At 41.4% G+C, this 26,108-nt stretch overlaps 1 protein-coding gene across 6 annotated transcripts in view; it reads left to right on the top strand.

Moving 5' to 3' along the window:
- LOC126092392 (LIM domain-binding protein 2) overlaps window positions 1-26,108 on the top strand; it is an 846,950-nt gene that overhangs the window by 811,525 nt on the left and 9,317 nt on the right. For 3 of the 6 annotated variants that reach the window (XM_049907960.1, XM_049907963.1, XM_049907966.1), the window contains exons 5-8: window positions 19,437-19,539; window positions 19,802-19,974; window positions 22,107-22,334; window positions 23,341-23,473. In XM_049907960.1, the coding sequence (XP_049763917.1) occupies window positions 19,437-19,539; window positions 19,802-19,974; window positions 22,107-22,334; window positions 23,341-23,473 (637 nt within the window). The remainder of the gene's footprint in view (window positions 1-19,436; window positions 19,540-19,801; window positions 19,975-22,106; window positions 22,335-23,340; window positions 23,474-26,108) is intronic. The other 3 variants (XM_049907962.1, XM_049907961.1, XM_049907965.1) reach the window with 3 other exon arrangements.

The raw sequence follows: 26,108 nt of genomic DNA on the forward strand, positions 1-26,108 counted from the left end.
TTTGTCAGATCGGTGTACAAAATTTTGCTTTCAAAGTCATGGAACGCTTCTCTCAGTGTTCTCCTTACCCGCCTTTGCGCTTCGTTTAGCTTTTGTTTGTCTACTAGGTTGTGACTTCTCACAAATCCGTGATGAATCTCTAGTTGTTTACATAGCAGTTTTCTAACACGGCTATTAGACTACGGTGGGTCTTTCCCGTGCCTTAAGACCTTGCTCGGAACATACTTGTCTAAGGCATATTGAAACTGCTTTTGAATTTTTTTAAAAACTATGCTTCACATCTTCGTCTCGAGTACTGAATATTTGATGTTGACTACTCAGGTACTCGGTAATTTGTATCCTGTCACTTTTGCTAAGCAAAGTTCAGGTCTGTTTGTCGCTAGGAGGTCCAAGACCCCCCCCCCCCCCTGAGGTTGTTTTTGATAGCATGACTTTCCCAGCCCATGTCGGGCATTTTGAAGTCACCCCCTATTACAACGGCATAATCAGAAAAGTTATTAACGATATTTTGTAAGTTCTCGTTGAAGCTCTCCACCACCACAGCTCCTGACCCAAGTGGTCTATAAAAGCACCCGATTACCATTGTTTTGAAGGACCTTTGATGCTTAACTTCACCCAGATTAACTTCCCTTCGGATTCCGCGCTAACCTCGCGAGACATTGTCGAACTCTTTACTGCAATAAATACGCCACCACCATTGGCAACTGCCTATCCTTATGATAAATATTCCAATCTGTACTTAGGATTTCATTGCTGTTCACTTGGGGTTTCAACCAACTTTCTGTTGCGAATACTATCTGGGCATTATAACTTTCAATAATCGATACTAATTTTGAGACGTTTCCTTGGATGCTTCTGCCGTTTACTAGTATCATATTAATCTTTTCTGTGTCCTATCTGCGAGGAGAACTTTGTGGCTGATGTATCTTCGATTTTGGCAGGCTATTAGTCTCTGATCCAGAGGGGGGCGAGGGCTCTTCTAAACTTTTTTTAAACAAAAAAAAACCATATGTGCGCCACTCGTACTCCACTACCCTACTTACCACTTCCTGCCTATCCTACATCGTCGCAGAGTCGCCTGAGCCTCTCGTTCATAGATTCCACTCTGCTCCAAACCAGAGGATGGCGATCGACCCTACAAATAGTGACCTTGTGTGCGATGGTAGTTGCCGTCACCAAATCAGCCATTCATCGTTAAGAACTGAGGATGAGCACAGAACCCAAGCTGGAGGCTTCGTTCGTTCCGACATGTGCCACTTTTTGCATCCGGTTGTACCAAGTGCGCTCGATAGAGACCGCCTCGACGTTTCGGACAAGAAACCCCCCTCCCCGGCAAATATGTCGAGTGTACAGTGGTGTTGGTTCCTGCCCTGCCTGCTGTTTCCCGAAGCTCCGTTACCTGACTATCGTTGGAGCTCCCAGTGACTAGCATACCGGTCCCCTGCACTTGTCAGGACTGGGCAGAAAAATCGACCGCTGGCTCAACAGAAGAGGCGTCCCGCGCTGGCTCAATATTATACACTTTGTACCTGTTGCTAGGGCGTAAGGCGCTGGGCATGTCGCCCATTCCCTCTTCCGCTTTCCTTTCATTGGTGCGCGAACCCTTCTACTATCTGCCATTCACTCTTGAGTGGAGACGGACCAGCCAGATTTTGTGTATCTGAAGACGAAGCGACGCATCAAAAAAGTCCCCTATTTCACCGCCATTGATGACAAGAAACGATATGCAAAAACTGTTCTTGCACCTTCTGGTGGGTTACTTTGCCTTGAACGTGGAGACGGTACTGTGAACGGTCGTATCGGATGACCTTTTCCCCTCAAAACAAATGTTTTTCGGTACATCGATACTCTACCATGACCGAAATGTTTTCTTTTCTGATTCTTTCGTTCTGAACTTTTGATACGCGTAAGGGTTGCTTGGTAACTCCCAGTGAAATTCCATCTTTTTTAAGTTGTTCATCGTGATAACCTGACCATCTTTTGAAGTGCGAAAAATGAGTTCCATGGTTTTTTTGTAGGCAATAGTGTAAGATTGCTTGGAATGCAGAGCGACTTTTGTTTTGTTTGATGAATTTTTGGGAGTGCCTCCGTAATGCCTTGTTGCCCGAATTTTCAAAATACCATCACACACGCGGTGTATCGGAAACGTCACGAATCAATACTTCGTAGACATACGTACCAGGACAGAAAAATCGAACAGGTGCTGGTGCTCCACATCGCAGTGCTTCGCTTTGTAGGGGAACGAACAAAGAAACCCCAAGAATGGAAATTTAAACGACCGTCCTGAGCCAAGATTTCAGCGCTCTGCTTCCATCCTGTCCGATTTGAACGTGCTGTTATTTAGAATACTTATAAATTGGAATAGCGAGCTAGACCGCTTCGCCTCAAGAACGATTCCAAGCGGATAATACCTTTTCAAGAGGGTGCTCATATTCGTGACGAGATTATGGAATTCAGAATAAAACGAGTTTCTCAGAAAGTTTTCTTTTTCTTTTGTTTCTTTCCTTTTACTTTCTTTGTGGTTAAGTGTAACGCACTCTGAAATGTCTTAAGTTGGTTCGGAGTTAATTATCCACTGATGTCCATACAGTGAGGCAGAATATTCCCGATGAGAAATAAATATGACGCAGAAAAGCTAAAAACTAAAGTAAACAATTGTTTACTTTCTGCATTACAATCGCTGCAGATCGAAAGCGTTTTGAAGCTGGTACGTTGTCGCTACATGCCTCTATTTCAGCTCAGATGTGCCAAGCTAATTTGCTGCAGAGATTCGCACAGCGTACTGTAACAATTAACTGCCGTACTCTTTCATCGGCGCTATAGTATGACATATCGTGTTCCCCTGTTGAAATGGTTCAAATGGCTCTGAGCACTATGGGACTTAACATCTGTGGTCATTAGGCCCCTAGTACTTAGAACTACTTAAACCTAACTAACCTAAGGACATCACACACATCCATGCCCGAGGCAGGATTCGAACCCGCGACCGTAGCGGTCACGCGGTTCCAGACTGAAGCGCCTAGAACCGCACGGCCACACAGGCCGGTGTTCCCCTGTTGATTTCGAATGAAGTAGCGGTGTGTATGGTGACGGGGTAGTTTAACTTCTTGAAAATACTGTTATTACTGGTTTGCGTAAGTTAAGAAGGAACGTCCAAAATAGCTTCGATAAAATTGTTTTGGGCAGCAGGTCTCGCCATACTGCAGCTGCTGAAGCAGCAGGCGACGCTGCATCCGACTTGTAGTCGTGTGACGCAGGCGAATGCGCACAAGTATTCCAACTGTCGCTGGGCGCGGAAGCCTCTGCACTTACATCCAAACTATGTGTAATGCTTAAAGTTAATTCTAATGAAACTTAGTTGTAAAGCTAATTATCTTGTAGATTAGAGTAAATGAAGATCCGTCTTTGGAAATAATTTTTTATCTTTGTTTTTAACCGAATATTGTTCGCCTAATTTTTCATGCGCCTTCAGTGGTCTATAAATGAATTAAAAGAAATAATTGTTTGCTTAGTACGTGTAAAGCTGTCTTCAATTACTAACGCTGAACTGAGAATCATATAAGGAGAACCGACAGATTAACAACACTTGATATACTGAAACTTGGAAAGCTGTCTGGAACCATGTAGTTTCATTTAATTAAAAGCACCTAAGCCTGGGTTTGAGGCAGATCATCCGTTTCGTTCGTTGCGTAGCTGCTGTTCCAATGCAGTTGTGGAGTCTCTGCCATACTGCTCGAGTTTTGGAGGGAGTAACAAATGGTCTGGCACGTGAATGGGATTTGAACTGAGGAGGGAGGCGTTCATTTGCGCAAAGCCACTCTTCTAGGGTGATGTAGGGGTGGCCATTATGTTCATTGAACAAGAGCCCCGGATTTGAATCTGGCCCTGGTAAAAATTTTCATTCGTCGCTTCAGTCCACATATATACGTCGTAGACAGTAAAATCCGATGCCAACTTAGATACACCACACACACACACACACACACACACACACACACACAAGACACCGTTTCCATCGAACAAATTCCTTTCACTTACGTTTGATGAACGATAATGGTTCCAGCTTCCTGTCTGATCAAAACTCATATCTGCTGTCTCTTAGGAAATCAGAAGCTAACCAGAAACTGTGGAATTATTGACCTGCAGTCTAGTGCGCCACTGACGTGCTCGTTGTAAATCTTGTTTACTGTGACTGATCGACACGCATTGTTGCCGACCACCACCACGAAGCCTTCTGCTCACAATAGCTTCGGTAGCCTCAACCACATTGTTGGCGCGCTTGGTTGACTGTATCGTTTAGGGTTCCCACTTGAATTGTGCACTAAAATAATGTGTTAAGGTAGCTTCCGTGCAGTGGATGTCGCATCGGAGCGTATAGAACGATAATCCGAGGGTCGTGTGATCGAGTCTTTGTCGAAACTTATTTTTATTTTTACGTTACTTACACTGCAAATAAACCGAAATAATGTTCAGTTTATTAATATTTTCTTAAAACGCATGAAGAGGCGAATATGGGATTCGCAATAAATTATCAGCAAGGGATTATAAGGCATAAATGAAAACTTCGTATATAAAATTCGTTACTTTTATTAGTTTGCTGTTGATGATTTATACTGTTGGGGTGATACTCATCGTAGAAATAGGGGAAGCAGTGGTTTTCTAGACATCTTGCACACGTCATAAACGCTGAATTTTTACAGTTACATCGTTGTTTTAAAGTTTGTATAGAAAAACCAATTTTGTTTACATTGTCTCTAACCACACAGTCTGGCAGCAGACCACTCGTCACGCATCATTTTGTCACGTATCGGGCGAGAATAACTGTTGACATACTACTAAATGTATTTTGATGCATTTTTCTCGATATTTGACTTCTTTTTCTCTCTCGATGTTTGAAGCTTTTTAATAAAATATTTTTCCTGACATTAAAATAGACATCTCAGAGTTGCTCTAGCGGAATTCAATTGGGAGAATTATTTTTATACTTTACGGTGGCTGTCCTCCTTCATTTTGAAAAACTGCACCGTGGACTTCTTTTTTGTCTTCCCCATGAGGCAGTCAAAAGAATAAATTTGTTCTCCTGCACTTAATGCTTCATCAAACCAATCAAAAAATTTTTGTATGAAGCTGTTGCAAGTTTCGCAGATTTTGACGAAGCAGTGATGACATCCCGTATTTTGCGGCGTAATCTTTTACCATACTTTTGAATCTTCGCCCCAAAAGAGCCAGTACTCTCTTGTAGGCATACGTAGACTGTTGGCAATAATTAACCAGGAAAGGTTGTAGCATGTTGCGCTATATACTTTCTTCATTTTCGTTGTTTTTCCAGTGTAAGTAACAAAAAAAGAATTGAAAAGTTTCCTTGATCCCATGATCCTTGGATTACCTTCTGTGCTGTTTCCGCTGAGCCAACTGCTGCTTGGAAACTACGCTAACGTAAATGGCTCTTGCCTCGTCCGACCCACGACACAAAAACGCTATTTTTTTCTAAACACTTCCCGATCTGGTGCTCCTACTTCTATCACTTCCATTTATGGCCAAACCCTACATGCGCCATAAATTTGGAGGAAATTGGTGATGGACGAGTGAGGACGGTCACCTTCTAAGAGGAGCGTCAGATCTGTAAGATTTCTATATAGGGCACACCACAGTTAGTAGCGGTCGTTTTGGGCACCAAGGTGAGGGAGGCTCCCAAGTGCAAGATACACTAGTGACAAAACGTCATAGGATAGTAGTATGCACATACACAGATGGCGGTAGTATCGCGTACACAAGTTATAAAACGGCAGTGCATTGACGAAGTTGGCATTTTTACCAGGTAATTCATGTGAAACGGTTTCTGACGTGGTTATGGCCGCACGACAGGAATCAACAGACTTTGAACGCGGAATGGTAGTTGGAGCTACACGAACGGGATATTCAGTTTCGGAAATCGCTAGGGAATTCAATATTTCGAGATCCACAATGCTGAGTGTGCGCCGAGAGTAGCAAATCTGAGGCATTATCTCTGTCCACGGACAACGCCGTGGCCGAAGGCTTCTCCTTCACGACTGAGAGTAGCGGCGTTTGCGTAAAGTTGTCATTACTAATAGTCGAGCAACGCAGAAATCAGTGTGGGACGCACGACAAAAGTATCCGATGGAACAGTGCAGGGAAATTTGCCATTGGTTGCGGTTGGTTGGTTTGGGGGATTAAAGGGACCAGACTGCTACGGTCATCGGTCCCTTGTTCCAAGACTTGAAAACACCAACACAGAGTAAAAACGAAAAATGGAAAAGATGACAGACGACACAGGACAAAAGAACCTGAGAGAAAGACCAGACAAAACGAATTAAAATCACACAGTGTGACGGTGGTTGGCCGACCACAGAGAAAAAAAAGGAAAAGCCAACCACCGAGAACACATTAAAAACCTCAGTTTAAAATCGTAGGTCAAAGCCAGAATCAAAACAAAAAGGACATAACAAACACTCAGATTGAATGATAAAAAACCCCTGCCCGAATAAAACGCAAAACTAAGTCCACCAGGGCAGAGTCATCTGTTAAAAGGGCAGAGCGTGTCAGGCAGTGCGAACGTCTGCCTGAGCACAGCTAAAAGTGGGCAGTCCAGTAAAATGTGGCATTAATGGGTTTTGACTGCAGACGACCAAAGCGAGTGTCTTTGCCAACAGCAGGACGTCGCCCGTAGCGTCACACCTGGGCTCGTGACCATATCGGCTGCACCCTAGATAGACGACTGGTATAAAGTGGCGTGGTCAGATGAGTCCCGATTTCAGTTGGAAAGAGCTGATGGTAGGATTCGATTGTGGCGCAGATCCTGTGAAGCCGAGGACCCCAAGTTGTCAATAAGGTGTGCAAGCTTGTGGTGGCTCCATAATGGTGTGTGCTGTGTTGACACGGAATGGACTGGTACAACTGAACGTTCATTGGCTGGAAATGGTTATGTTCGATTACTTGGACACCATTTGCAGCCGTTCATGGCCTTCATTTTATGGATGACAATGCGCCATGTCATCAGGCCACAATTGTTCGCGATTGGTTTGAAGAACATTGTGGACAATTCGAACGAATGAGTTATCCACCCAATCTCCCCTCATGAATCCCATTGAACAATCATGGGACATAATCGGAAGGTCAGTTCGTATACAAACTCCTGCACTGGCAGCATTTTCGCCGTTGTGGACGGCTATAGAGGCAGCATCACTCAGTATTTCTCCAGGGGACTTTCAAAGACTCGTTGAGTTCATGCACTATGCTGGGCAAAACAATGTCTGATCTCATTGTATGTATACAGCGCGTCTGACAATTGCGAGGGTGGTTTCGTAAGTCAGGTAAAATACTATAAATTAATGGAACATTTTCATTTCGCCATCAAGGTTGGTAAGCGTGATTATCCGAAGAGTCGTATAACGTATTTCAACAATGTTCAGAAACGTTCATTGTTGACAGCCGTCCAAATTGGTCAGCGTCGACCGCGGTTGAAAATTTAGAAAACCGAGCTTCGTGCTGTTATAAAACATTTTTATTTGAAGGGTTGGACCGCCGCTCAAATTGAAAAAAAAAGCTTACACGGACTCTGCGCCATCATTGAAGACCACTTTTGGGTTACCGAATTTAAATGTGGTCGCACAAGCACCAAAGGAAATTATTGACAGAATCAATGATATGGTAATGCAAGACCGCCGAATAAAAATTCGTGAGATTGCTTAGATTGTAGGCATCTCAACTGAGCGAATGCATAACATTCACTCGGAGAAATGCCTGTGAAGAAGCTGTGTTCGAGATGGGTGCCGCGATTGCTCACAGTCAACCAAAACCACATCCGACGTAACATTTCAGCCTAGTATATTTCGATGCTTAATCACAATCCATAAGACTTCATGTGCCAGTTAATGATTGTTGATGAGACCTGGGTCCATCATTATACACCAGAGTCAAAATAGCAGCTAAAACAATGGACAAACCCTGGTGAAAGTGCACCGAAGAAGGCAAAGACCATTTTGTCAACTGGTACAGTGACGACCACAGTTTCTTGGGATTTCCGAGGAATAATCCTCACAGATCACGTGGAGAAAAGGCAGAACCATAACTCGATCCTATTATGCTTCATTGTTGGATCGTTTGGAACTTGCGTTGGGCTCTTTCACTAGGATAATGCACCATCTCACACGTCAGCGAAAACAATGGCGAAAGTGCGCGAATCGGGCTTTAAATTGGCTCCTCATCCACCCTGTACACTAGCCTTAATCCAGAGTGACTTCTTCCTGTTCTCTAAATAAAGTTAATTCCGCGATTCATCAAATGAGGAAGTGATAGTTGCGGTCAACGAATATTTTGCAGAGTTTGACAGAAGGTATTTTTCTGAGTGGATGAAAATACTGGAGGATCACTGGACTAAGTGTTTACTCCTCAAAGAACACCATTTTGAGAAGTAAGGTAGGGTTCTTACGAAACAAACACGTCTCCTTGCTTTTTTACCAGACTTATCAGACCACTGACATGGATGAAAGGGTATGACTGGCACGCCGGCAATGGTTTCTTATTTTAGCCACCTACGCTATCTGTTGCATGGAGTATAATGTCAATTTACTGAGCGAAGTAGTGCATTGGTTAAGGCAATGGGGTCTCGTTCGGGAATAGAGAGGCTGAATGCCCCAACGAACCATCCAGATTTGAGTTTTCTGTGGTTTACCTATAGCTGTTGAGGCGAGCGGCGGCATGGTTCTTTTCAAAAGGACACGGCTAGTTTCATTCCTCATAACGATCCATTCCGAGTTGTGCTTTACCTCACATTAAAGGAACGTTAAAACGTTCTTGCATCATCGAGAACCTTTACCATCGATAGCACAACATTTCCAGAGCTCGTTAATGTTGGTCTGTGTAACACTTCCTACTGGCTTCCGCCTTCGCTAGTGAATTAAAAAAAAAAAAAGCCTAAGATTAATTAGTCACCGTGGCTAATAGACGAGGGAGATCGGTTCCGAAAGGGAGAACAACGGTATTCCAGGGTTACACACCAATGTTAGGGTGAGTTAAGGCTGCGGTTTAGTCATAGTCGCTATTGAATTTTAACATATACAAATGTATTCTTTTTTAACATAATGAGGCAGTTTAGTATAACTGATGACATATATATCGAACAATGCAATCCAAAATACGTAGCTGTCCGAGGTTACCCAATGCGGTAGGCGCTAACACTGCCGTAATGTTCAGTCATAATATCCACAAAACTCTCCTTTTGAAACTACTCACAATAAAAATATTTTCTCGCTAATCATTGCAATTACGCGATTGTTTAGGTACTGACCGCGAAGAAGTCTGCATGTTCAACCTGCACGTACTCGTGCGAATAAATAATCAGTTACGGTAATTAAGGTTATCGTAGAGCCTTTTCAGCTTATAGAACATTCTGGACGTTAGCGTTTCTTCGCCAACGCTGTGATTGTAAGGTACCAACGACAATCAGGGTTGCCACGTTTCCCGACTTAGACGGGATTATCTCGTTTTTAGTGTGAAAAAGGCAACACCCGACTAAACTTGTCGGAATAGGCTACGTAAAAACCCGATTACGCCAAAACAGTTAATTTTTCTCATGATCTATTCATTGTGCTAGTGTCTAAATTAAGGTACACTGTTGTAAACATAACTGAAATTAAAAATTGAGATTGAAGAGAGCTAAGTTGACAAACCGCAGTCAACAGCCGTTACAGCGAACTCGTATTCAGTTGCGAGTCATAAGTTGATTTTACAGTTTGTGAAGCAGGACCTAGACGGTCAATAATAGTGAGAACGTTTCCCCATATGAACATTAATATTGAGCATCTGGGAGTGAGATTGAGAGGTTGCGCAGTAATGTTGAGACCATCAAAAACTTTGGAAATACATTGGACTGTCTGTAAATATTGTGCCGTCTGTGGGCAGTATTGAGAATATCCTTGACAGTCTCTGGCATGTTCCGCGCACTAAGGATGTTAGATTCAGCGAGGTTTGTTGTTGTCAGTGTCTAACGTAACAGTCGCGCCACACCGCCTCGTTCTTGTTACTCCCAGCGATAGCAGCGTCCCAAGCGGACAGCAAGCGACACTTTTGAATAAGATATCGGATGAGTGCGAATTCTAACGTTTATACTGATTTTTAACCATTTTTTTTACTCTGGGGAATGTATGCAGTGCCTTAAAAATCGATAATAACAAAAAATTGCACCATATTTGTGATTATTTAATTTCCTTTAGATCCTGGGAGATATGCAACGGTGCATTACAGGACAGTTAATATACGATTCCCTTGTAAAGCCTAGTTTACACGACGACATTGGGTTGCGCCACTCGTTGCGTGGGATGAGTTGCACGCAAATGGCTTCATATTTGACTGTCGGCACGACGAAACCAGTATATATTTCAGTTTCAGTTTCAGTTTCGTTGTTTTGTGGTTTCCTGAGTCGTGTTTGAAATGAAAATTTTGGCAGCTGCACGTCGCACGAGTTGTGATTGAGTTCAAGCTTGTTGCGTGGAATCGCGGCAGAAGAAAAAATTTAAAAACGTGTTTCGATTCGTGACTGGATGAAGAAAAGACGTCAGCTCGGTTGCTCAGCGTTCTTGCTGAAATAATTTGTGGTGGAAGACCCAAGAAGTTCTTTTAATTACCTTAGAATGTCACCAGAACTGTGCACGTGTCTTTAAATAGAGTTAATTTGCAATAATGAATAAAGATACTGTAATGCTTGAAGCACTTCGCCAGGACTGAAATTAAATATCACATTGCGTGCATTACAATCGAGAACACTCGGCATGCTACAAGACGCGGATTTAGTTGGTGATGACACTTTTTCATTAACGTCAATAATTATTAACATTAAAAGCTGTAACTATTCGAACAGGCCACATTAAGAAGAGAATGGTTTGCAAACTTCTCTCTTGAAGATAGATCTTTATAGTGGCAATATTTCAAAATTTTCGAAATTCAAACATATGTGAATGGGGAGCACTGCTGCAACGTTTTAAATCCAGTGGGCCCGATCGCCTTCCCGCTCGGGAAGCAGCACGTTACACCGCGCGGCTAGCCGGGCGGGCATATTCCAAAGTACTTCTTCATGAATGAGTTGAAGCTTATGTCACTGAATCAGTGTGATCGGTTGTTTTTACATGTATTACACAATAATTCATGTCTCTTGGTAATTTACTAACGCGTGCAACACAAAAATAACATCTATTCCCTTAATTAAATAGAAACTAATTAAAAACAAACATTATCCTTAAGACGTCTGTGACTGACTGCTTTCTCACCGCTCGGAGCGCTAGTATCGCTCAAGCTGTCAAACGGTAACAACTTTCACACCAGAGAGTGTCGTTGGCTGTACTCATTATCCTGCGGTGGTTGTTGTGTGGAAAATTGGTAATTTCAAGAAGCGTTGCATATCGAAGTAGCGGTCTGCATCCGCGTATTATATATCGAACGTGCGACTCTTGAGGCGGCAAATTCTGAATACTGTTTACAGCGTTGACATGAGCAACTACAAATGACGAGCGTTTTCTAACAAAGTTATTTACAAAAGGAACTACTAAATTCACTTATTTTACACGTCAGGCACATTTTCAGCGTGGATAATTTCGTGGGTGGTATAGGCAGCTGGGAGCAGTCCTCTTTCATTTCCATGGTCAGGATGCACTCTTGATATGTCTCTCAGAAATTTCGGCAGAGTGTCACAAGGAACAGTATTGCCAGACATCCGTAAACTGTGAAAGTTTATGTACTGGAGTATACATTGTTCGTCTTGTCTCCCGGTTGACCCTCTCTCTTAACTGAGCATTTCAGAGAGTTCTACAACCGCTCGCTATTCTTGATTTGGACCATTGAATTGTCGCAAAAGAGATATTCAGTGGATTGATTCGTAAATTCTTGATCTATGCGTTCTTTTTTCATAGTTTTCTAAGGCTTCCAGCCGTAATTTATAACTTTCGTGCCCCGCAAAATCAAGTGTGTTTTAAGGGACACTAAGTTTTCTTACCGATAGGGACCGTGCCATTCGGGACAATATCATAGCATACCTCACGAGAAAAAACGTAATAGTTGCAAACTGACTCTTCAGTTTCTGACGCAGTGGTTTGCAACGTATATTCTTTTACGCAGCACGACACTTTAACGACACTCCTCTCGATGGTTAATTTGGAACTACGAAACCACGTGTTTTCCTCGATGGAAGTTCTTTCCCTGCATTTTGTGCGGTGCAACTGAAAAGGGAACTCCACTGACAGTCGACGCTGCTCCTCAGATCTTGGTTTGCCATCAACCCATACTCCCAACAAAACTGTAAACAATTGTCTGCGCTACGCAATCGCGGAATTAACTTTTGCTACGTGAGACTATTCGAACTTGATACTACATCGGTTTCATTCGTTGCTATAAACACGTAGACAGCGTTAATACGACGTTCCATTGTCAACGCAGAAAACGATATTCATACTCGCACATTCGAGAGTGAGGCCGCGACCTCTACATGCAACGCTTCTTGGAAATTACCGGAAAATTAGTTCAAAACAGGACGAAAGAGCATTATGAGTAGAGTGCATCGAAATGTATAAATCATTGCCAGCACTGTGGGATGTTAGGGTAGATGAGTACAAAAACAGAAGTGTTAAGAATAGTGGTGGTGGTGGTTGTTGGGATGTTTAAGGGGGACTAAACAGCTAAGGTCATCAGTCCCCCATTCCAAAAAACAAGTGAGACAAAGTCGCAGAGCAGATAAAACCCCAAGGGGAAGGAGACTGCCCCCCCCCCCCCCCCCCGGTGCTAAAGAACACAAATTAGGCAACGAACACTACAGAAAAGAAGAGTACAGACGAACACCAGACAGAAAGAAAGAGAAGAAAAGAAGATGGCCGGAGACTGGTTGACTGACCACGACAACAAAAAAGGGAAAGAGTCAACCATCCGATGAGACACCAAAACAGCAACAAATATGGAGAGACGCGAGGACAAAAGACACAGAAACGGAAAAGTGCAGGACCCCCCTAAATGGATCCATAAAAAGGACTAGCACGGATAATAGTGAATCATATGATTAGTTGCTCGGAAAATATAGGGAATGGCCACGGAGGAAGATATTTTCTAAAAAAAAATTGATGAATGCAAAGTTACAAACAAAAGTATACGTAGATATTTATCTTTGTGTATACATTGTTTAACCGAACATAATCCTTTATTGCACGTATTATTGCATGACACATTTCGACAGCTGTGTCTCTAATACTGTAAGGTGAAACTGCGCTTATAATTTTCAAATCTTTGAAAGAATTGCCAGTAGCAAGATATAGCCAATAGATAAGCGCTGACTTGGTGCGTCTCTCATTGTATTATTTTGCGTTTTGCTGACTGCAGTGGAGGGAGAGGGGGGGGGGGGTGGCATGAACCTGTTTATGAGGACGCCACCGTCAGGGGAAAACTGTTTCCAGCAAAAAGTTATGACTTTTTTTTTTGTTCAAGCTCAAATCTCCTAACATGTTTTCGTCTTGGACACTCCTTGAACCCGGCGGGGTCAGGTATTTTCTCTTCCTCATGATGACTGGATGTTGTGTGATGTCCTTAGGTTAGTTAGGTTTAAGTAGTTCTAAGTTCTAGGGGACTGATGACCATAGATGTTAAGTACCATAGTGGTTGGTTGTTTTTGGGGAAGGAGACCAGACAGCGAGGTCATCGGTCTCATCGGATTAGGGAAGTACGGGGAAGGAAGTCGCCTGGAGCGATTTAGGGAAATCACGGAAAACCTAAATCAGGATGGCCGGACGCGGGATTGCACCGTCGTCCTTCCGAATGAGAGTCCAGTGTCTAACCACTGCGCCACCTCGCTCGGTAAGTACCATAGTGCTCAGAGCTATTTGAATCAACTCCTTGAACCAGTTTTTCATCGGCCTTTCTTTCTGCTTGCGATAACGTAGAGCAATTATTACGGCGGCAGCACATTTATTGTCCAACATTCCGCTTATTGCATAATATTATTGTGCAATATTATTGGCCTTGTAGGGGCCGCCAGAAGCAGTCTTACACATGTATTCATCGTCAGACAGCAAAATTTATGAAGTGCCGTTGCAGAAAAAGAAGGTAAATTTGAAATTCAATACAAAGTTTAATAATGAATAATGTAAGAACAAAGGTTTACACTGTTATAATGCACACTGAACTGAGTGTCGCGAATGAGGTGACAAGTCGTGGGATAGCGACATGAACGTATACAGATTACGGTAGTGTCCTGTACACAAGGTGTAAAAGGGTTGTGCACTGGCGGAAGTGTCATGTGTACTCAGACGAGTCATGTGATTATGGCCGCACGACGGGAATTATCAGACTTTGAACGTGGAATGGCTGTTCAAATGGCTCTGAGCACTATGGGACTTAACTTCTGAGGTCATCAGTCCCCTAGAACTTAGAACTACTTAAACCTAACTAAGCTAAGGACATCACACACATCCATGCCCGAGGCAGGATTCGAATCTGCGACCGTAGCAGTCCCGCGGTTCCGGACTGCAGCGCCTAGAACCGCAAGACCACCGCGGCCGGCGAACGTGGAATGGTTGTTGGAGATAGATATGTGGGACATTCCATTTCGGAAAACGTTAAGGAGTTTATCATTCTGAGACCCACAGCGTCAAGAGTGTGCGGAGAATGCCACATTTCAGGCATTACGTATCACCACGGACAACGCACTGGCACACGGCCTTCCCTTAACGACCGAGAGCAGCGGCGTTTGCGTAGGTTGTCAGTGCTAACAGACAAGAAGCACTGCGTAAAATAAGTGTGGACATACGACGAATGTATCCGTTAGGATAATGCGGCGAAATTTGGCGTTAATGGGCTATGGTAAGAAACGACCGACGCGAGTGCCTTTGCTAACTGCACGACATCGCCTGTAGCGCCACTCTTGGGTGCGTGGCCATCTCGGTTGGACCCTAGACGACTGGAAAACCTTGGCCTGGTCAGATGAGTCTCGATTTCAGTTGGTAAAAGCTGATGGTAAGGTTAGAGTGTAGCGCGACTCCACGAAGCCGTGGAAGCTAGTCTTGAAGATACTATGCAAGCTGGTGGTGGCTCTAATTGTGTGGGCTGTGTCTACATGGAATAGACAGGGTCCTCTGGTCCAACCAAACCGACCATTGACTGGAAATTGTTATGTTCGGGTATTTGGAGATCATTTGCAGTCATTCGTGGACTTAATGTTATGGATGACAATGCGCCATGTCGCCAGGCTACAATTGTCTACGATTTGTTTCAAGAATATTTTTTACATTTCGCGCGAATGATTTGGCCACCATATCGCCCGACATGAATTCCATCGAACATTTATTGGTCATAATTGAGAGGTCAGTTGATGCAAACATACTGCACCGGCAATACTGCCGCAATTGTGGACTGAGACATCCAGCGACAGAGTTTCTATGCTACGCCGGACAAGAGGACGTTTGAGTTTTATCAACTCAGTGCATGTTTTTGTATATCCCACGAAGGTGAAAATGACGTTATAAACTGAAAAGTCAGAGTTCACAAAAAAAGAGAGTAACCCTCTCGACCATGGGTTGATCGAATTCTGCTCGGGCTCTGCTGGAGAATGGTGAGGAATAAAGTGGGAAGGCGTCACACAATGAATATGAGAGTTGGCGGTAAAGGGATGCGTGAGTATAAACTTTCTCGTGGGCGACCAGTGCTTGAATACAGCAGGCAGGGTCAGGTGGATGGAGGCTGCAGTCGGAATGCCCTTGTGCGAGAAGATTTGTGCAAGGTAGTCTGCTGTTAAACCAGTCTTCGGATTGAAGACAACAACAGCAGTGATAATGAAAAAAGGGACACTTTCTTGATGTTATTCAACTATTGTGTATTTACCTTAGAACCAGTTTTCAGCTTCTTAGGCCATCAACAGATGACCACTTTATCATTCTCTTAAGCGCATTAATTGATTTAGGCACAGTTGACACAGTGTTGTCGACTTTGTGCATGTTTCTTTAATCACCAGTACACCAATGTTATAGCATGTTATTTGGATACTTTAGGAATAACTTTATGATGGGAAAAAACCAGCTGTTAGTGTGATGAATGATGAAATAAAGAAATATTCATTTAAAAATATTGTAAGTTGTTGAAAGTGGAAAATCGTTTTAACCCACAAAATGCTTCATATACGCTTGGAGGTAGTAACGTGGTGAGAAAATGCATCGTGCCAGTTCACACTATAATGAAAGAGTGAGTGATACAGAAGATAAAGCACATCCTTAGTGAAATATTAGTTACAGTCAGCAGCAGAAGATCGTCCTCTCTATTCCAACTGGACATCAAATGCAGTACTTCCCACTATGACTTATACTGTACTTTGTGGACAAGTGTGTATTGTGTTAACTGCATGGGACTAAAGAGACACACTATAAGGCACACAAAGTGAGCCAATGGGAGTGGTTATTGTGTATGATGCAGTTAGGACTACTTCATAAGGGAATGCACGATACATCTTCGTTGTGACCGTAACTTTTCATTTGCGCTCTGACAGTGTCCCACTCCTCCTGAAGTGCGAATGCACTTGTAGGGAGACAACAAATCTAGCTTTCATACACATTCTGTAAAGCAATGATTGGAAGAGCACTTCAGAGATGCAATAAACTCACTGTATTTCTGTGCTGTGGATCATCGTCGGGACTTTGTGGTACTACTCAGTTCATTGCCCAGTGTTGGTCATACTATATGACCAGTACCAGAAAACACAGTAACAGGGAACTGAAGTGATTTGCCTACATTTCAAGAAAATATCTCTATTGATTTTTGACTCAGGCTGGTTGAAAGTACTTCTCCAAGCTTTGCAAGGAAATAGGATGGAAATGGTGGGATAGCCTACGCTTAAGCCACGACCACAACTCCATCAAATGTTTCTGGAAATAACTACAGAATTTGCTGCATGCAGAATTACTTCGTCACAGTTACTACCCATGTTTGAGGAAGAGTGTTTTCAAGTTCCATTTTCAGAACTAGCTGTCATGAATGTTTGGAACTGATACCTTGGCATTTTGTTCTGAGACAAGAATTACTCTTGTTTGTCATGAAATGCTGGGAGTATCCTGTCTCATAGATTCGAGCAAGCTGCACGAAAAATTAAGTTAACGGTAGAGTCACGTTGCTATAACTATGTTCTTGATGCAACGTGACACATATTGGTGAAGTTGTTTCATGACAGGACTGAAGAGTTGCCTATATACCTTTCATTCACTACTCTGTCAAGTAAAACAAGTGAGTTATCAGAGTTGCAAAATAGAGAAGGTGATCAACTTTCGGGAAAAGGTTGGGAGGGGGGACTGTATTTCCAAAACGTTGAAATTCGTGACCTGTTTTGGTGCATTGTGAGCAGGAGAATGGCATCATTATTTTGTTTGTATGAAGGAGCAAAGATCCCCGTGCTGTTGATGTAAGACTGTGCCTGATTGTCAACACAAAGGCAACGTTCTGCAGCTGTTGTTCGATGAACGTGAGGTAGTGGTGATAGTGTTTTTGTTTTCTCAGGTGACAGAGACTGCTGTTCTTTAAGTGTAAACCATAATTTTATCACAGAAGAGAGTGTGATATATTGTAAATAACAGTGCCCAGTGGCCACAGAGGCTGAGGTGACAATGCTGACTAAAGACTGTGCCAGGCAATACTTAGGCATATATTAGAATTACCTACATATGCATGCTGTAACACAGTGACATCCCTTCTGGGCTGTGACCAGATCATTCTTGTAGACTGCACAGCATTCATCCGCAGTGATGCCTGTGAGCTACGCAGTGCCACAAGACTGTTGGTGACACACTGACTGGAGGTTTGCAGTAGCGGTAATGCTCAACCATCTTCCACAGTGTCTCATAAGATGCAGGGAGATAAAGCTATCTTGCTAACATAAGTATTCCAGTATGAGTGTAGTGCAAGCCAAGAGCCTCAACATAGTGCAGATGGGGTCATCTCAGAACCTGGGTCTGCATTCGTTATTTGCCAGCTTCATGTGTGCTCTGTGCACCTGGTTTCCTGTGGTTTTCACTGCTGGCTGAAAGTGCTCATCTTTATAAGGTTCTCCCTTCCAGCAGGGTGAATTTTGTTGTTAGGGAGCTGGTGATATGTAGCACCGGACTTGACAGCTAACAAACTGATGGATCACCAATTGACAAAAGATCGTAGTTTGACTAAAGACTATAGTTTCTACATGGAAGTTGGAACCAAGCAAGGCCTTCACATAGTGTTATAATAATTTTACACAAGAAGTGATATGTTAATATTTCTTCAATAGATCCTAAGTGACACAGGATGCAAACTACATAACTGTCTCATCCTTTTGCCTTTTGTACATACAAAAATACATCTGACACCGACTGACTGCACAGTGTTAAAGGTACTTCCAGTTCTTAACTTGTTATGTAGTTGGTTTGAATATTTTTGAGTATATACACACAAGTTCTTCAATTGGAGATGGCTTCATTGCAGAATTAATTGGGACCTAGGAAATTATTAATCTGTCCTTGCTGTTACATTGTGTATGTAAGAACCAGCATGCAAAATGTTTGAAATGAAGAAAAGTTAAGATTTAACATCCTGTCAACATGAAGAGTATATTGATTTTTACCTATTTGTGGATATTATTTAAGATACTGTTATTCCCAAGAGTGCTGTCAACAGATACTGCGTATTTCATGTTGTTTAATTTTATGTAAAAATATAATTATGAAGTTACTACAATTTCATGTAAACCTGCTGCCGGGAGGTTTGTCAAGTACCAGTAGAATAATATGTATCGTCATTTACGTGTCATAAGTGTGATGCAGTGCAACAGAAATTTGACATACACCAGTTGCAGTGTGATGACTCTGATTTTCCTGTTGAGGTTTCTTTGTTACCTGACTCTTACAATTGTAATCTTCTTCCTTCAACAAAAGACAGAAAGATCATGTAATTACTGTTCACATGGACATAAAAAATACTGTATTTACCACAGTGTGATAGATGATGCGCCAGTGGAGTGCATAACACCAGTTATAAGCTCAGTGGCAATACTTTCACTTGACAAATATAAGAACGGTTCCTTCAAGAGGTAACTATGCTAAATGTGGTTGGATGTTCAGTCCCATGTAAATTTTATGTTAGTCAAATTTTCAGTTGTTGACTGGAAAAGAACTAGACTGAAGAATGCATTAGAAATCTTTACAAATGTGTAAAATGCTAATGTATTTTCTATATGAGATATTAACATTTCTGAAACTTTCCTGGCTTGTATCTTGCTTCCTTCGAGGCCATTCTAATAATTTCCTTTGTGGCTGGCACACTTAAATGTAGATTTGTAGTTATTATCTAACTGATATAGGAATGCGCACAGTACTGCCACATTTGCATTGTTTGATGTAAGTTATGGGTATTAATGTAGTGTCTTTTCTTCTTCTCAACAGGAGAGTGATAATCTCTGGTGGGATGCCTTTGCCACTGAGTTTTTTGAAGACGATGCCACGCTCACGCTAACATTTTGTTTAGAGGATGGGCCCAAGAGATACAGTAAGTATATCTACAGCAGGATTTGTGGGATGTCAAAAAAAAGTACAAAAATATACTAGCACATAGATTTTGTTCATGTTCTCATATATCATTTCATGACTATGAAAAAATACTGCATATGCAGGAAGAAGTTGATAGATGTTGTTATTGATGTCATTGTATTTATTCATTGCCAGTAAGATTAAACACTGTGAGTTGAAGGTTTTTTCATGGGTGCCTATGAGTTACTTATAGCTGACTGAAAGTAAACTTTGTGTTTCAGCTATAGGAAGGACACTTATACCAAGATACTTTCGGAGTATCTTTGAAGGTGGTGTGACAGAGCTGTATTATAATTTGAAACATCCTAAGGAGTCCTTCCACAATACAAGTATTACTCTGGACTGCGATCAGTGCACAATGGTGACGCACCATGGGAAACCAATGTTCACAAAGGTACATTATTAGATATGTGATACATATATCCTGATTTTGATGCCTGGCTAATAAAGATTTTATGTTGTTTTTTTCTGTAATATTAGAGAGAATCATTTGCTGAAACTCAAGTGTAACAGTATATGATATGAGAAAATTTTTGAAAACTGTTTTTAAATATGGAAATGTTATTCAGGTTTAGGTAATGACAGACAGTCTCTGATATTTTAATGAAATTATTTGTTGATAGCATTTAAGATTTTTGAGGGTCTTTTTACTTTCAAAAGCAGATGCAATTACCCTCCTGTTGGGTTGCTAAGCCTTAATGCTGCGGAGACATTTCTGTAAGGCTTCGTACCCTTAGCCTTCATTAGTCTCCCAAGACAAGCACCATGTAAGAGCCCTAGACAAGCAAAGACGGAAGGAACTGTTCACACTCAGGCATATGGGTATGGTTAAAAGCTGATGATGATGATTGTTGTTTGTTGATTGCGTATACCATTAAAAGTTTCAGCTTTGAGCTCGAAGGTTTAAGAAGTGTCAAAAATATTTGTTAACACTTAATTTCTACTCCTACATGCCGTATGTATTGCAGCACCATATCTACGGTCACCAAAAGAAATGTAATCTCATCATGAAGCTCTTCCTTATTTGCACTTGCAAAATAATCTTTTAGTATCAGTTCATCACTGTACAATCTCTACATCAGTGTTAATGAATATGCTGTGATGGGTCAAAAATTCCATAATTACTGCCAGTCTTTTCACATAATTTGTCAAGTTTCACAATCTTTTTTCTTAATTAACTTGGGAAAATAAAGCATTTAACAATTGTTCGTTGAAATGTGCCAGGCAATACTAACATTATTTTCATGATACAAAGGGCATGAGGTGGCATTGGAGAAAAAATAGTCAGTGAATCAGGGGCTCATTACAAGCATTCAAAAGAGCAGAATATTGATTTTAAAAAAGAAGAAATAGAAAAAGACATGCCAAAATATGAAAATAAACAAGGAAAAAAGAGCCATAAGATGTGAAGGGTATGGGGCAGTAGGGGGGGGGGGGATATTGGAAGATGTGGCAGAGGCTTAGTAGGAAGGGGGGGGGGGGGGAGAATCATTGAAGGGTGAGTTCCCACCTTTAGAATTGTGAACTCCCAGTTACTGGACAACAGTGCAGCAAGTTTCTGTGCTGCAAGGTCTCCAGCTGAAAACTGCTTGTCGCCAGAATGTTTTTACTGCCAGTGACCACTCAGTTTTACAGATTTCATGGCAGGTAATCAATAAAGAGAAAACAGAGAGCATGCACATGTGCTCTGATATACTGTAAGACATAATTTCTAAACAGATGGATATGGTGTGAAGGCATACAATGGAAGATAAATGAACAAATTATGTTGTAGAATTAGTGATAAAGATGATAGTGTTATAATGGTAAAGACAGATGATTAGTCTCTTCAGTTGATGCTACATGCTAGATAATGTAGACACTGAAATAGAAACCTGAAGGCCTTACTGCATCACACCTCCCTCCCACTTCCCCATAAATATTGCTAGGAAATAAATGGAGTAGATTACAATTTTTCATGTTGTAGAAGTACATTGGCATAATGTGTGCTAAACACTGAGTAATAGGTGAGTGTTGTAACTAAGATTCTGTCCAATTCATTTAGTTTCTGAGTATTAAGCTTTTTTTGTTGGCCACCAGACAGTTGTAGTCACAGTAACAGACAGTCCATAATGAACAGCATCTGTATTCAGTTATGCACTTCAGACTTTTTTTTTTACTTGAAACATACCTTTTTGATGTGACATCTGCATTTGCAACAAGCTGTGAGCTAATATCTGTAGATAGTCTTAAAGTTTACACAGTATTTTATTACAGAGAAGGGCATAACAACTATTGACAGTACATCAGGATTTTTAAATTCAAATAAAGTGCACCATATTAAATCATGCAGGCTTTCATGGTTATTGTTTGTAGAATTCACCTGACAGTTGATTTTCGGGCATATTGGCTATTCGCCACTAGCCATTCACTACATCTAGGTGAATTCTATAATTGTACCAGGTTGAATCACGTTGGTTGAAGGTTTTCTGCTGCCAGTATGATGTGGAGCATTCCATTGATGGCAGGTAATTTATTGTTGAGTAGGCACCGGTTGCTGTACAGGTGTGCACGGAAGGCAGACTCATCCTGGAGTTCACGTTTGACGACTTGATGCGCATCAAGTCGTGGCATTTCGCTGTGCGGACACATCGTGAACTGGTGCCTCGAACTGTAGTTGGAATGCACTCCCAGCAGGACCCGGGAATGCTGGACCAGCTATCGAAGAACATCACACGGCAGGGCATCACAAATTCAACGCTCAACTACCTCAGGGTAAGTATATAAGTACTATTGGTTGCATGGATTTAAATGGTTTTCTGTCTCTGTGTGACGGTAACTACTTAAGATTTGTAACCTCTTGATATTATTCTCCAGAATGACAGTGATTTGATTCAGAATGAAAGTACACTGCAGTGATCTATACTGATCTGCAAGTCTGATTGTAATCATTGGCACACTGATAACCTGTTGTATTTGTTCCACTGCTGCTTCATAAATAAAGCAATTTGATTATCATGGATTAATCTTTGCTCTACTTAACAGCAGTAATAATAATAATAATAATAATAATAATAATAATCTCTTAGCATCGTTAAAGCGAACAGCAGATGCTTTACATTCTTGGAGATAATGTATCTGTTGAAGTAATGTTGCCAGATGAGACATGCAGGTATCTTGGAAATAGCCAAATATAATGCATCATTCTCATTCAAAAGAAGAAAAGACTAGGTGGACAAAGCACAAGGCATGTTTCTGAAGTTTGTGAAGAGTGAATTTAATTCAAAAAATTTAGCGAAGGTAACATTGCCTTGCAGTTTTGCAGTTCATTTACTAAAAGTTCTAGAAGATGAAGGATAAGAAGGAAAACAAGAACCAAGAGTAGAAAGATAATAACTGTGTAGTTGTAGTACTGTTCTGAGTTTAGTTTGCTGAAACCTTAGATGTAGAAAAGATTTTGGATAGACTGTCTCTGTGTCCATCTTTTTCTTATTTTCATATTAGTTTAACACTGTGTGAAAAATAATTAATTTGTAAGAGAATTTTGCCACACTGCTTCATTTCTGATTTGTTTTGCTCAGCAAGCAAAAGTAAGTTAATTGTGGAAATGTCAGAATATGCCCAAAATGTGTTCCTTGGCCAGTTGTTATGATGAACTTCATTTTTTTTGTTAGATATCAACTGTGTAATGTATTTTATGTATCATAACACATAATGATCGAATTGTGCAAGGATTAAAGCCCCATAGGCACATGTACACAGTAATTTGTATGTGTTACAGCTATGTGTGATCTTGGAGCCCATGCAGGAGCTGATGTCGCGGCACAAAGCTTATGCGCTCAGTCCGCGAGACTGTCTCAAGACCACACTCTTCCAGAAGTGGCAGAGGATGGTTGCCCCGCCGGGTAAGAGAGGTAGATTCATCTTGGCTGGTTTCTCTGAGGGTGTGCAACATCAGCTGTGTTGTGCAGTTAACAACACAGTGGTTTCTGGTCAATGGATGTCACAAGGCACTTATTTTAAGTCGTGTGTAATATAAACCTCTGATACAGATTAAACAATGGAAAGTCCAGTCTGGAATATGAGAAGGATAGATTGCTACTCGTGCTGAGCTGCAGACAGGCACAACAAGAAGTCTGTTACACACTAAGCTGTAGGCCAAAGCCTTCTTCAGAAAAGAAAGCACAAACACATTCACACAAGCAGGCACATTCTGCGTGTGGGTGAGGTATGCTGGCTTGTATGAAAGTGTGTGTTTGTTTTCTTTTCTGAAGAAGGCTTTGGCTAAAAGCTTATTGTGCATCTTCTTTTTTTTTTCCTGTCTGCAACTGAACGTGTCATCCTTTCCATAATTGTTGTGATACAAATTATGTAGAGTGAAGTATTGGTACTTCATTTCTTGATATGTTGATGGTCCATTATGAAGACAGAGCAAAGAAATATGGGGAAAAAATGAAAATTATTTTATATCTCATATTTCCTACTTCCAGTGCTTGCCTGTGCTCTCACAATGTACTCTGTGACTTTCTCAAAGGGTGCTGTATGAACTTGACACATGTAAGCATGAAGTTTTTAGTGATTGTTTCACAGTTTTCTCTTCAAGTGGGTGCTCCATGTGTGTAAAATTTGAAATTAGTTGTCATTACTTACATTCGCCAAGAGTAAGTTTTTCCTTGTGATTTTCATCTGTACCTGTTATGTAATCTATCTTTCTCATGAGCAATGTCGTGCATAAAAGTAAACAAGTCTCATAAAGCTAAATGAAAGTTTGTGTTATAATCAACCACTCAGGTTTCTGGACTGTGAACTAACACACACACACACACACACACACACACACACACACACACACACACATAGAGTTTTATTTGTGTGAAGATACAAATCTGTTAACAACATTCGCCTGCTGAGATTCTCGTTTGTTTCTTTTCTTTTTAATTGATTTGCAATAGACAGTATGTAGTTACTATATTAACTTGTATTAAGAATTAGAAAATTTAAAGATATAAATACTTCATTAAATTAACTTCAAAGCTCTCTTTTAGGAAATAATGTAAAGAGTAGAAAAAAATGATACAGTGCACTCTGAATCAACAGTTCATTTTCCAGATCTGAGGAAGAAGATAGTGTAGATCTAAAAGGACAGTAAAGAGCAGGTCAAACAGTCCAGACTCATCTGTTGCAGTCCAGCTGTTGCTGATTGTTGTCCATATGTGTATTTGGTGCATTTTATGTCCCAAGTCCTTTTTTTAAAAATGTATTTCGAAATTTTTGTGGCTTTCAGTCATTTCTCTACTTTTTTGGGAAAGTGGCACCTTTCTTTGGTAGTTTTAGATTCTGTTAATTTTTCATACCAGTCTCTGCTCAACTTCCACATTTTGTTATAAAGATAAATTTACCTTGCCCACATAAAATTTATACTCATGTTAACCTATCATTATGGAGTTGAAAAATGAACCATGTAGGGTGACAAAATGGGAGGTAGGTACTTACTGTAAAGCAACTAAATTGGCAGTCTATATCTACATGACTACTGTGCAATTCACACTTACATCTACATCTACATCTACATCTACATCCATACTCCGCAATCCACCATACGGTGCATGGCGGAGGGTACCTCGTACCACAACTAGCATCTTCTCTCCCTGTTCCACTCCCAAACAGAACGAGGGAAAAATAACTGCCTATATGCCTCTGTATGAACCCTAATCTCTCTTATCTTTGTGGTCTTTCTGCGAAATATAAGTTGGCGGCAGTAAAATTGTACTGCAGTCAGCCTCAAATGCTGCTTCTCTAAATTTCCTCAGTAGCGATTCACGAAAAGAACTCCTCCTTTCCTCTAGAGACTCCCACCCGAGTTCCTGAAGCATTTCCGTAACACTCGCGTGATGATCAAACCTACCAGTAACAAATCTAGCAGCCCGCCTCTGAATTGATTCTATGTCCTCCCTCAATCCGACCTGATAGGAATCCCAAACGCTCGAGCAGTACTCAAGAGTAGGTCATATTAGTGTTTTATAAGCGGTCTCCTTTACAGATGAACCACATCTTCCCAAAATTCTACCAATGAACCGAAGACGACTATCTGCCTTCCCCACAACTGCCATTAAGGGTCCCACTTCATATCACTCTGCAATGTTAAGCCCAAATATTTAATCGACGTGACTGTGTCAAGCGCTACACTACTAATGGAGTATTCAAAATTACGGGATTCTTTTTCCTATTCATCTGCATTAATTTACATTTTTCTATATTTAGAGTTAGCTGCCATTCTTTACACCAATCACAAATTCTGTCCAAGTCATCTTGTATCCTCCTACAGTCACTCAACGACGACACCTTCCTGTACACCACAGCATCATCAGCAGACAGCCGCACATTGCTATCCACCCTATCCCAAAGATCATTTATGCAGATAGAAAACAACAGCGGACCTACCACACTTCCCTGGGGCACTCCAGATGATACACTCACCTCCGATGAACACTCACCATCGAGGATAACGTACTGAGTTCTATTACTTAAGAAGTCTACGAGCCACTCACA

The sequence above is a fragment of the Schistocerca cancellata genome, chromosome 7, assembly GCF_023864275.1.
Source record: "Schistocerca cancellata isolate TAMUIC-IGC-003103 chromosome 7, iqSchCanc2.1, whole genome shotgun sequence".
Lineage (NCBI taxonomy): Eukaryota > Metazoa > Arthropoda > Insecta > Orthoptera > Acrididae > Schistocerca > Schistocerca cancellata.